This window comes from Petaurus breviceps, unplaced genomic scaffold (genome assembly GCF_028583685.1).
Source record: "Petaurus breviceps papuanus isolate PSGF00001 unplaced genomic scaffold, PetGlider_PUasm1.0 520, whole genome shotgun sequence".
Lineage (NCBI taxonomy): Eukaryota > Metazoa > Chordata > Mammalia > Diprotodontia > Petauridae > Petaurus > Petaurus breviceps.
The window spans coordinates 187,264-200,831 of record NW_027186354.1 but is presented as its reverse complement, the minus strand read 5'-3'; the positions used below and the strand labels follow the sequence as shown (position 1 = coordinate 200,831).

The window sequence follows — 13,568 nt, the reverse complement described above, 5'->3', positions numbered from 1 at the left end:
CTCTCTCTCTCTCTCTCTCTCTCTCTCTCTCTCTCTCTCTCTCTCTCACACACACACACACACACACAATCGCCTCCATCTCTTGTTTTCTTATTTGGTTAAGACTATCTCCTATTCATAGCTGTGAGAAGTATATGGTCTTTACTATTGAACTATCATATCCATTTAGAATGTGTTATGAAATATTGCTCAAGGTGTTGGTCTAAGCCTAATATCTGCCAGAATGCTTTCCAGTTTTCCTAGCAGTTTTTATCAAATAATTTCCCTAAGTTTTCTGATTTATGGAACCCTGGATTATTGAGTTTCATGGTTTATGCGTCTCCTTTGTCTAATCTCTGACATCTTTAAATCTATAATAGAGATATTTTTAGAAAATTGCTGTAAATGTAATAATTGATCATGATTCCAGAAGATTGATGGTGAAGAATGCTACCTGCTTCCTGACACACATTTTTGAACATGGCCAGCAATGGGAATTTGTTTTGTTTGACTATGCACATTTGTTAAAAATAAATAAGTACACAAATACATACGTAAATGCTTGATAAAAATAAATGCTTAATCATTGAAAAATTAATTTTAAAAAGAAAATTGCTATAATTCCCAAGTGAGCTTTTCCATTCTTTGGGGAAGATTTATATGAAAGAAGCAAAGAAAAAATTTGTTGTTAGCAATGATGATGGTTGTTTTTGTTTGCTTTTTGAACATATGCAATAGCTGCATGACATTGAGAAAATATGGAGGAGCTCAGGTGTGTAATTAGAGGCCTGACGACTCCCATCCAGCTACTTCTGGCTTTCAAAGACCATGATTTCTCTACATATGAAAGAGTAAAGCCAGCCTATTCCTCATTACCTCAGCCACTTTTAATGACTTATATGGATGACACCTAGATTTACCAGAATAGTAGGTGATTGATCAGTGAGTGATTATTTTAGAAACAGAATTGCACAGTTGCTTTTTACTTTCCCTAGTACATTCAGCTTTGCCACCTACAGAATGAGAATATGCCTTAATTAGCGTTGTGATGTTTTTATTTACTTTTTGTTTATCTATTACAAATTTAACAACCAATAACCACAAACTTGTATTATTTGCCCAAGTTTTTTTAAGTGCATATTTACTTTAACAAGTTTTAAAAGACAACTGTCCAGGAGATAACTATCCTTTCATGCTGGCCAAATCACATCTACATTATTGTGTTTAGTTCCTAGTACATTCTAGAAAGGACATTCTTAGCTGGAGAGTAGTTGCTAGAGGAGAATGAAATATCCAAGACTTTAAAAGGCTTTGAGGTCATACTATATAGACCTGTTAGAGGAGCAGATGATAGTGTAGCAAGAGAAGATTGAAGGCTGGGGAGAAGATGGGGTTGATGTGATACATATGTTTAAGTATTCCCTTTGAAAGAAGAAGTAATTTGTTCTACTTGGCCCCTGCAAGCAGACCTAGGAGCATTAGATAGAAGTTACAGAGAAGCACATTTAGTCTTGGTGTAAGGAAAAACTTCCCAACACTTGGAGTTATTCAAAAGTAGAATGAGTTGCCTTTGGAAGCTCGGGTTCCCCCAGATTAAAATATTCAAGCAAAAGCTAGGTGACCACTTGTAGGGTATGCTGTAGAGGATATTCCTGTTCACATATGGTTGGACCAAATGGCATCTCAAATCCCTTAACATTGAGGTTCTGTGATTCTATGAAAATAGCCCAATTGGTTTCTATGTCTCCTTTGGAATGTCTTTTTATATTATGTTTATTTGTTTGGATTTGGTTTCTGTTATTAATCTTCTTATTTACATAGTTATATGCAATGAGCACTATCTTTTGGTTCCTTATTTACTCTGCATTATTTCCTATAACTCATCCCATGTTTATTACTAGTTTTCATATTTATCATTTCTTACAGAGTAGTAATACTTACAACGCCTCACTTAAGCCACTCCCCATTTGTTGGACACGTGAGCTGATTATAGCTTTTTGCTATTGGTGCAGTGCTTTTGTTCAAAATCAAGTGATTATTGAGTGCCTGTTTTTGTGCTCTTCCACTAAAGTCTTTCTCTAATACCTCACCAGCTGCAAAGGCAAGCTTGGGTTCTTGAAGGTCATATCAGTGGAGAACAAATTCTGGCTTACCCTACCAGAATGAAAAGGCTTTGAGCATGTGAGTCTGGATTCTGTGTCTGTTTGAGAATCAGCCTTGCTGGGTTGAAAGAGGTCTGTCACCAGATAGTTGACCACCAGGTGATGGTGGGAGGTGGTGGGGTACACAGTGACACATTTAGGTGTTCTACTAAGGTATGTAAGGGTTGTGATCTGCTTCCTTATAGGGAGTCCCCACAGTGACTGATGAAATCACAGATCCTTTGACATACTAAAGAAGCACCAGGCACTGATGCTTAGCTGGTTAGTGTTAGTTAAGAGATTCTAGCTCCATGGATGAAAGATATGGTTGATAATAGAATTATAGTTTTTTATAGTGGAAGTTAACTTAGAGGTTATCTACTTCAGTGCCTTCTTGGCCCTTCCACATACACAGAATCCCTTCTACAACATCCACAAAAGTATTTAAGTGAATTAAAAAATTCACTTGTTTTCTATTTAATTCTGTTCTCTGTTTTAAAAGGGTACTTATCCCTTTGTTCATTAATCAGGGGAAACAGTTGGACCACATGCTTTGACATTTAGTTGAATGTCTAAAATTAGGCATGTTACATTCAGTTGCTTACAGAACAGTTTCAGTACTTCATGGCATTCATTGGAGAGAATTTGCAAGGGCAAGTATTCAGAAGCAAGTAAGTGACTTCTGGCTATGTACATAAATCTGTGTGTGTGTGTCCACATGCATGTGTAACTGAAGGTTGCAAATTAGCAAATTGTATCTTTTTCACAAATTCTGTTTTATATACAAATCCTCTCTCTGCAGTGTACAAATTAACAGGCCATTTCACAGAAGAGTCATATTTATTGAAATCTTGGGAAGGTACAATACCCTTTTTTATAAGTATGTGTGGCTTTTGTTGTTGTTAAACAGTGTGTACTATGCTATGTCTAATGGAGATGGTTTCCTTTTTTCTCTCCACAGTTACAATCTATCAGCCTTCAGTAATGGCATCATGCTTGTACGAATGTCTTTGTGAGGCAGAACTTGGAAAATATTACCCTCATTTTGCTGCCTTTGGCCTTCAGAAAATAGATGAATTAGCTAAAGTTACAATGAAAGACTACTCCAAATTGGGAGTCCACAATATGAATGACCGTAAGCGCCTCTTCCAACTCATTAAAATCATTCAGATCATGCAGGAAGAAGATAAACCCACTAACAGCACCCAGCAAAATCTTCCAACAAGTAACCTCCATGTCTGTCCTCAAGGAGCCAGATCAGGACCTCGAAGGCAACTGTGCTTTGATGCTTTTGTTGATGAAAAAGACCAAACAGCTGAGGATTTTGCATTTGACACATGTAGTCTGTCAGACTTCTGTTTAGCTGAACACAAACCTAATTTAGTAGATATGTTGGAGCATATTCTGCCAGGTGATACCCAGTATAGTAAAAAGCCAAGAACTCCTAATGCTGCAGTTGCTGATACAAGTTTGCAAACAGAAACAAATAGTGCAGCATTGTTTTCATCAAATAACCTTTCTCCACTTTTGGGGGATATTGAGGTCCCTACCATACAAAAAGTCACTCACATTTCTGGATATAATTATGGAGTCCCTCATTCTTATGTCAGGTAATCATTCATTTTGATTTATTTTTCTTTGGGCTAGTTGAAGACAAGCACAGTACTTTCCTTTAGGAGTTTAACAAAGATACCATTCTCTAAGCAAAGTCCAGTATTTTGCAAATTATAAAGTGCTATGGAAATGTAAAGGATTGTTTTTTATTATTAATTTTCTGTTAATGATGTAGTATAGAAATGAGGCAACAAATAGGTGTATTGATAAAATAAAAATTCCTGTGGGAAGAAAGCATTCATAAAATATTGGGGATTTTCCAGGTCAGTGAAAATTATATCGGGTAGCTGCTAGCTAGAATCTATAAAGTGTAGGCTGTGGTCAGTGGTGTGCTGGTAAATATTTAAAAATTGACTCTCCAGATACAGAGGGCATAACACTTTTTAGTTTAATCGGCATTGTTAACATTTTCTCTGTTGCTTTCTTAAGTCTAAACAGTCCACAAAACAATAAATCAAACCCTGATTGTAGCATTGGCTGATTTCCAAGGTGTAAGTACTCACACTGAAAATTTAACAATTAACTCTGGAACCTCCTCAAGCTGGCAACAACACGCCCTTGGCTGTATTTTTGTCAGGCTTCTCTCATTCTTAACTTGGCACTCCTTCTCTTGTTCAGTGAAGCATAACGCAGGTATGATTGTCCACAAAGGGCAAAACTGTGAGATGAACATAAAGACTTAACTGGTGACCTTCTGTAGGGGGAGAAGAATCAAGCCACTCACAGAACAGTTTTTCTTTGGATATCAATTTATCACTTTTTAAAGTGCTGTATAGGATTTAGCACTTATAAAACTAAATAACTAATAACACTAATTTAAAATAGTCCTTTGTATAGCTTGCTTGCAGCATAATCCTGATTGAAGGCACCCAGTGCTATTCCAGCCCTGGGTGAACAGCCATTGTTAATGAAAGCAAAGAGTGTAGTCATTTTTATCAGCTGTATGATTTAAATGTTTCCTTTCACATGTGCTTAAAGTTAGAACTTAAAAATAAGGTCCCTAGAGGTGTAACATGAAGCAATAACAAACATTTTCCCCTCCTTAACAGTATCATAGAAAATACATTCTAAAAATTGCTTTTTTTCTTTAAATAATATTTAAATTTTTCCCCAGTTACATGTAAAGACAATTTTTAACATTCATTTTTTTTAAATTTTGACTTCCAAAATTTCCCTCTCCCTTCCTCACCTCCCTTGTTCCTGAGACAGTAAGTAGTTTGACATAGGTTATACATGTTCAGTCATGTAAAACATACTGCCATATTAGTCACATTGTAAAAGAAGACTCAAACCCAAAGGAAAAAAAATCCATGAAAAAAATACAGAAAGTGAAAAATAGTATGCTTTGATCTGCATTAAGATTCCATCATTTCTTTCTCTGGATATAGATAGAATTTTTCATCATGAGTCCTTTGGAATTATCTTGAATCATTGTATTGCTGAGAATAGCTAAGTCATTCACAGTTGATCATCATACAGTTTGCTGTTACTGTGTACTCACTTCACTTTGCGTTGTTCATCTAAGTCTTTCCAGGTTTTTCTGAAATCATCCTGCTTATCATTTCTTACAAGCACAGTAATATTCCATCACATTTATATAACACAATTTGTTAAACTGTTCCCCAATTGATGGGTATCCCCTCAATGTCCAATTCTTTGCCACTAAAAAAAGAGCCGTTATATAAATATTTTTGTACATATAGATCCTTTCCCCTTTTTTCAGTCTCTTTGGGATGCAGACCTAGTAGTGGTATTGTTGGCTCAAAGAGTATGCGTGGTTTTAGAACCCTTTGAACACAGTTTCAAATGACTCCCTAGAATGGTTGGATCAGTTCACAACTCCACCAATAGTTCATTAGTGTCCCAGTTTTCCCACGCCCTTTCCAACATTTATTATTTTCCTTTTCTGTCATATAATCCAATCTGATAAGTGTGAGGTCTGGTACCTCAAGTTATTTCAATTTGCATAAAAATCCCTTTTAAAATAAACTCCTGTGCAAAAGTAAATTGGCCCATAGTTTATAACAGAATTCCATATCTACTACCCTTGTTTTGTTTTATGCTTGTTGATTGTTTTATGCTTATTGTTAAAGTTAGAGGTATTAAATTGGTGTGTTGAGCCAAACTGCTGGTAGATAGTACCAGAAATATGTGTTTGATTATAATGTAGAACTAAGTAGTGGAGGAAGATAGAACCAATTATGAAGTCTCCTTAGGAACCTAAAATTGGTGCTGTTAGCTTAGCAAATAAGTGTGGCAAATACTGTGTAGAAAAAGAAAGAAGGATGGAAGAAGCAGGATCTAGTGCGGAACAAAATGTATCAAACAAAAACACTTAAGGGGACACAAAGAGGGACAGAAAATTGACATTCAGTACTGTTCTACCTAATTCAACAAGTTTGGTCACTTTATATGGAAAAGAATTAGAAAAATGATCAGGAAAAGGGCAAATTCATGGGAATAATTGGAAAGTGAGGGAGATAAATTATGAATTGGGACTTCTAAAAGCTGGGGGTGCAGAAAGACTTTTCACCAGGTTCAAAAGATTAGTCAGAATGAATTGTATTAAACCTAAAGAAAGAATATCCACAATCAAAAGCTTTTCAGAAAGAACTCTACCTCTAATTCCCTAAATTCAAAGTCTTTTATCTTAAGAAGATCTTAATTGCCAAGAGACTTAGTCCTGAACTAAATAGTGAAAGTTTTATTCTATAGTGTCTGTACTTGTATAGTACACTATAGTGTCTATAGTGTACTATACCAGGAATTACACCAAAATCTGCAAATAATTCTAAATTAAGAATGGGTGATGGATGACATTTAAACACATATACAGACAAATTTAGTTGTTAAAGTTTTTGAAACAGAAATAAAAGAAGTTTTCATTTTTATGATAATTTCTCAATTTTTGCACTTCTACAAAGTAACAAATACAGAGTAGTCAGAAGTCTTAAAGCAGTTTTAAGCTTTAAAGTATTAAATCTTATTAATTATCATTTAATAAGATTTAATACTTATTAAAGCTTAAAACACAAAAATTAATTATTACTTAATAAGCTATAATGCTTATTAAAGCTTAAAACTTTATTAAGACCTCTGGATACTCTGTACTTAGAAACTACATCATCGTTTTCATCAGAACTACCAATCAATTATTCTTAAACATGTGCAAGGTGACAAAAACCTAATGGGACCATTTAATAATAGTAATACCTCACCCAGAAATAACTGGCCGTGTAACTTTGAGCAAGTTACTTAACTCCAATTGCTTTAAAAAAAATAATAGTAATACCAAATTTATAGTTAAGCTTTTGCATTAACTTCAACATTTTCCTTTCTTTTTAATGAAAATCATTAATTTTAAAACTTTTTCAGAGAGAATATCTCAGAGAAGAATAATATTTGGACTGAAACTGACAAAATTAGAGTATGTGTACGGAAACGCCCTCTGGGCATTAGGGAAGAAAGGCGTGGAGAAATTAACATTATTACCGTAGAAGATAAAGAAACTTTACTTGTTTATGAAAAGAAAGAGGCGGTTGACCTTACCCAATATATTCTACAGGTATGATGCTACTTTTAAAATTTTGAACTAATTTGCATTTGTTTTGTAAAAAATATTAACTTTGATCTTTTTATTAGAATATCTAAGAATCTTGTTGAAAGAGACTTGAGAGATTGAACCTTCTACCCAATGGAAGAACATCCTCCAAACCCTCCCTGAAATATAGTTCTCCTTAAATATGTCCATTAATGAGTATAACAAATATTAATAATCACAAAATACCAGGTTCTGGGGCAGCTAGGTGGCACAGTGAGTAAAGTGCCGGCCCTGGAGTCAGGAGGACCCAAGTTCGACCCACGCAAAAAAACTAGCCGTGCAACCTTGGGCAAATTACTTAACCCCAATTGCCCTCCAAAAGGAAAAAAAATACCAGGTTCCATTTTTAGACTTTAGTTTTTGCCACTCAGAAAATACTCTCTTGCTACTTTCACATATTTCAAAGTCCCACTTGTTTTCCACACTCGACCCCATAAGATTTCCCTTCTTTTCAGGCTAAAAGTAGCAGCCTGTGAGTTCTTTTGCAAGTTCAGCATTTTCCCGATCTTGGGCAGGTCAGTCTCTCTGTGCCTTAATTCTTTTTTACAAGCAAAATGAAGGTATTAATACAACAAATCACGGGGTCAAGTCAACAAGCATTTATTAAACACCACGTTACGTTAGGCATCGTGCCCAGCTCTGGGAATATACAGAAAAACAAGGAACAGTTCCTGCTCTCAAGGACTTCACAGTCTGATGGGGAAGTGACATGAAAACGACTCCGAGCAAATGAGATCTATCCAGGGTAAACTGGGGATCATCAATAGAGAAAAGGTACTAGCATCCAGCCAAGGAGGATCCAGCCAGGCTTCCTTTAGAAGGTAGGATTTTAAGTGGAATTTGACATGGGAATCCAGGAGGAGAAAATGAGGAGGGAAAGAATGCCAGGCATGGCAGGCCGACAGTCAGTAAGCATGAAGAGTTGGAGATGGAGTGTCTTTGCAAGGAACAGCAGGGAGGCCGGTGTCACCGGGTTGTAGAATATTTTGGAGTGTGTAAGCTAAAAGAAGACTGGGAACATAGGAAGAGGCCAGGCTATGAAAGGTTTTGAATGCCAAACGGGGTTTTCAGATTTGTTCCTGGAGGTGATGAGGAGCCATTGGAGTTGATTGTTATGGGATGACATGATGAGTAATAATGTTTTAGGAAGGTCAGTTTGACAGTTTAGTGGAGATAGAGAGGAGAGAGACTTGAGGCAAGAAGATTAGTGAGCAGGCCATGCAGTAGTCCAGCCTTGAAGTGATGAGGACCTATACCAGAGTGGTGGCAGTGTCACAGGAGAAAAAGGGGAGTATTGTGAGAGGTGTTAGGCAAAATCAACAGACCTTCACAACAGATTGGTTATAGGGATGGGGAACAGTTGAAAGGAAGGAGCTAATGATACCTAAGTTGGGAGCCTGTGTGATTGGGGAAAATGGCAGTGTCCTCCTCTGTAATAGGAAAGATAGAAAATAAGGGGCCTTAGGGAGGAAAGATAATAACATTTAGTTTTGGACACTTCGTTGAGTTTAAGATGCCTATGAAATAACCAGTTTGAGATGTCCAATAGAGACATGGAGATGTGAGACTAGAGGTCAGGAGAGAGGTTTAGAGCTAGATAAATATATCTGAGAATCGTAGGCAGGAAGATAATAATTAAATCCATGGTCACTGATGAGATCACATGAAGGATTTCACATCCAGCACAGAAGATTATTTAAATAATAACTTGAGTATGGGCTGGGGAAGTTCCCATTCCTTGCCAGAATGATCTTAAGAACTCAAAGCTAATCAAAAGTTAAAATCCTTGCAAATTTATTGGCACTTGCTTCAGGTTAGCTGGACCCTATCTGATAACTATTTTGGGTGGTATAGAAGTAATTTTACATTATTGAGCAATATATAACAAAGATGTAGGATGTTAATATAATTACTTCACAATTTGCCTTCTCCCTTCCCCATTTCTTATGCCTTTACATACTCAATCACCATATTTATTCCAAGTTCCACCTTACTGACCTAAGAATCAGGTAGGTGGTAGATGAAAAAGTTGTTAATAAATCTGTTCTCTGTTATTTGAAAATTGACTACATTTTATTTACATAGCTTCCTTCACACTTAAGCCAAATTTTTTTTATCATAGTTTTTCTTTACTCACTTGGAATTCAGATTTCTATACTTTTTTCCTCATCTTGTTTACAAAAATTGGACATTTCTGTTTTGCTCAAAGAAGTTGGCTGGTTCTGTGTGCACAAAATTATTAGCTGATCTCTGTACACCCATTTATGCTTCAGCAGTCAATACTTATTTTGAAGATGGCTGGAATGATTAAACCAGTTTTGCCACTTTGTATAACCATAGGCATAAATACTGTATGACCATCATCCTTCTGTAGTGCTGAGTGACTTCAGATGATGCCATTCTTTATTTGCAGTAATTCTCTCAATAAGGCAACGCTTTTCTTTTGTATTTTTCTGTCATTCCCCACACTCAGTAGCATTATTCCTTCATCTTCACTATCATCAGTCAGTAATTTACTGAATACCTGAAGTTGTTCAGTGTTATTATACTTTACACCACCATAGTTTAAAATTCTTAACTGTCAAAAAATACTAAGTGAGTTTTCTTTGCTTTTTAAAGTTTCTTGAAAAGGAAGGCAAAAAGAGAGACAAGAATTTTAATTTTGAACAGGTGTTTGTTGAATGAATAAACAAAAACAAACTTTTTCATGTTTTATTTTCATTCTTGCTTAACGAGGTAAATGCAGCTATTTAGAGGGGATTAGTTTAAATTTCTTAACAATTGTAAATACTGTTCTTCTGAGTCTATACTAGATTGTACACATGTACTATTTTGCTTATTACTAAATTTTACTGTACTCTGACATCATTATCAGTGGCAAAAGTACAGTTAAAAGTTTGCCTTAAGCTGACTTCTGATTCTATATTTCATCAAAGAAAATAATTATGAAAATTTTGTTAACATTTGAAGTATTTATTCTTTTAATTAATGGTTCCTTTCCTAATATCTTAGCTTCATACCTCCCAAGTAATTCATATATTATGGTAGAAAGAGGGAGAAAAAATTGCCACATGCTCAGAAAAGGGAGAGAGCAGAAGTTATTTTTGTTTCCATACCTGTTATTGTTCAGCTTTTCCTTTGATTTTTCCTGAGTTTTCAAATTTTATTTTTGTTTTTTATCTCAAAAAGAAAGTAATTTATTGTTAATTTATTATATAGTATTTTATTAATTTTATTAAATAAATTTACATAAAAAGGTTCCATAAATAATTAGTTATCATCCTTGCTTAGGTATCAAGTGCATTAAAAACAGCATTTTTTTAAACAATGAAAAATTCACAGCTTTTCCTTGTCATTCTATCTAGAGTTCTTATCTTCTAACCTTTTTACAAATGTGATACATTTCTTTGTAATTGCAAAATGTACTTTTTCACCTTAGACTTTCCCTCTATTTTCATTTAGCAAATCTCAGTTCCAATGTAACACTCTCCTGAAGAATTGTATATAGAAAAGAGAATAAAATCTTGGGCAAAAATTTATCACGTGGTAGCCAGCCTTCTCTTGATGAGCCTTTCTGTACTTGATTAGTCTGGTCCTTAGATGACAGCCATATATTCTCTAGCTAGATACAATCTTGCAACCTTTCCAACTTGACAGAACTTCTACTCCTCCAGAACAGCCTTTGAGAACATAGGATGTCCCTGCCACTGTGAGGCCCTGGAATAAGACTTTGAGGCTTACTTTAATATATCATTGTATCCCCCACTCCCAAACCCCTATATAATAATCATAGATTTTCAGAGTTGGAGGGGATTTCAGAAACCATCTCATCCAACCTATACCTGAGCCATAATTACTATCTCTTCTAATTGTCATAATAATCATTTACATTTATATAGCACTTTAAGATTTGCAAAGCACTTTACAAATATGATATCATTTGATCCTCACAATAACCCTGGGAGGTAGGTGCTATTATTATGATTTCCACTTTGCAGATAAGGAAACTGAAGCAAATAGGTTAAGTGACTTGCCCTGAGTAATAAGTATCTGAGAAAGGATTTGAACACAGTACTTACTGCTTCTAAGTTCAGGACTCTATCTACTGTATCGCCTAGCTCCACCTCTATCACATACCTGACAGATGGGCTTCGGGCTTTTCTTCAAAACCTCAAGTTAAGGGGAATCCACTATTTCCTGAGGTGGCCTATTCAGTTTTGGGATAGCTCTGATTGTCAGGGCATGTTTCCTTATGTCAAGGTTAAGTTTACTTCTTACATTTCTATCCCAAGCCCACCCACATTGTAGATCCATTGACACATTTGTAATTGTCAGCCTTGTGAAGTCTGGAGACCTATGAGTACCTATCCCCGGAAACAGCAGGGAATGTCCCTTTCTTCCAGTGCTCAATGAAAATACAAAAAAACAATTAATGGGGAAAAATGCTGTTGGCTAAGCAATGGGTAGCAATAAAAATGAGAATTTTTCATGCCCTGTTTGGAGTGCCCTTCTCTTTGTCATCATTTAAGCTACATGTCCACTGTGCCCTTTAAAATTTCTGTGAAAATTCATCCCCTTCTCTTCTTCCTCACCTACCTCTAATCTCCTCGCTGGCATCAGACCATTTGGAATTTCTTGACCTTATTTTGGGGGGGAATGAAAGGGCTGCCAACGTTGTTGGGCACACCATTTTGACTGATAATCACATAATTTTTACTGCTTACTTAGCCTGTTAATTGACAACATGTTCTAGATTGTTAAGATGTCTAGAGTTTGATGCCTAAGTAATGTAAACTGGGATCTTCACTAGGAACCCCAGTTATTTGGAACGTTTATCACAGTTGACTAATGGAGATATAGCCTGAAAGAATTAAGATTCTCTGTCCAGAACCCTCTGGGAAATTTTAGTTGCTCTTGTGTTCCAGCAGTTCTATCAGGAACAAAAATCCCCTCCCCCCCTTTTTTATCTTCCTTGTTAAAAATACTTACACACATTAGTTGCTATTGTATATAAGCAGTGAAACTGAGAAAAATAAGATACTGTCATTTGATAGTTTCTGATTGTTTATCCTGTCTGTGGGTTAATTATCATTATTGTAAGCTAAAATATGTCATTTTATTGGTTTAGTTGAAAAAAATCCACTGTATTTTCCATAAAAATAAAATTTATTTTTCAGCATGTTTTTTATTTTGATGAAGTCTTTGGTGAAACGTGTAGCAATCAAGATGTATATATGAAGACCACTCACCCACTAATTCAGCATATTTTTAAAGGGTAGGTTAGTCCTTTGTTTCTCTTTCCTTTTCACATATTGTTTTTCTACGTGAATCCTCTTTGTATTTTTCATGCTGAATGAAACATGAATTAAGAATTTTCTATCTACTTTAATTTAATGATTATTTAAATTAAGCTATATGGGGAAATGTAATATCAATATTTATAGGACATAGTACCTAGAAATTTGCATTACTCCTCATGCATGAGTGATTTTTGTTCTCTGTGCAATAAGAAAATAGAGGTTGTTTTAAAGAACATAATTTGTCAGAGTACTGAGAATTTAAAGTTTTAACAACTGGTTGTATTTAATCTGATATTTTGATAGTTAGGATTATATATCCTTGTTGTAGTCTAAATTAAGATTTCCATAATCAGGCATTGGGTATTCATGAGAGCACAAAGTGAGACTCTTCAATAAGTACAATAATGATGTTTAAAAGTTTATTAAAGTCACAAATAGACAAAATTTTTATATATTGTCTTTCAGTTGTGCATTTCTTATCTAACAGTTTTCTAGAGGGAGGAGAGTTTAGGAACATGAATTAATAAAATGAGTTGGAATATATTTAAATTGCATTATACTCGACAGTATGTAGTGGAGGGGTGTCAAACTACTGTAAGTCAGGTTTATTATGGAGAGTATGATAGGAGCCTCTTTCATGACGATATATAAAAAAGATAAGTCTGTACCCTTAAAACAATTCTGAATTTGTTGTGGACATTAAAAAAACTACTTTGTTCTCCCTTTGACATTTATCTTTCCTTCATAACTTGACTTTTGTCTTCCATACACCTCTCTTCTATTTCTTCCCCTGTATATTTTCATTTTCTCCTGTAATTACATTTCTGTCCCCTTAGCAAAGTTTATTGAATGCCTACTATTTGCAGAACACCATACTAGATACTATAGGGGGATAAAAGACACGATCCCTGTCCTTAATAAGGCAACCTAATC

The 13,568-nt window shown here is 35.2% G+C and overlaps 1 protein-coding gene across 5 annotated transcripts in view; it reads left to right on the top strand.

The window, feature by feature from the left end:
* The window catches only part of KIF24 (kinesin family member 24), a 70,815-nt gene that overhangs the window by 26,777 nt on the left and 30,470 nt on the right, over window positions 1–13,568 (top strand). The window contains exons 1-6 of one of the 5 annotated variants that reach the window (XM_069101893.1): window positions 2,008–2,160; window positions 2,651–2,791; window positions 2,923–2,979; window positions 3,082–3,730; window positions 7,110–7,299; window positions 12,513–12,610. In XM_069101893.1, the coding sequence (XP_068957994.1) occupies window positions 2,689–2,791; window positions 2,923–2,979; window positions 3,082–3,730; window positions 7,110–7,299; window positions 12,513–12,610 (1,097 nt within the window). In that variant the 5' untranslated portion in view covers window positions 2,008–2,160; window positions 2,651–2,688. Of the gene's footprint in view, window positions 1–2,007; window positions 2,161–2,283; window positions 2,792–2,922; window positions 2,980–3,081; window positions 3,731–7,109; window positions 7,300–12,512; window positions 12,611–13,568 lie in introns of those variants that run through there. The other 4 variants (XM_069101895.1, XM_069101898.1, XM_069101896.1 and 1 more) reach the window with 4 other exon arrangements.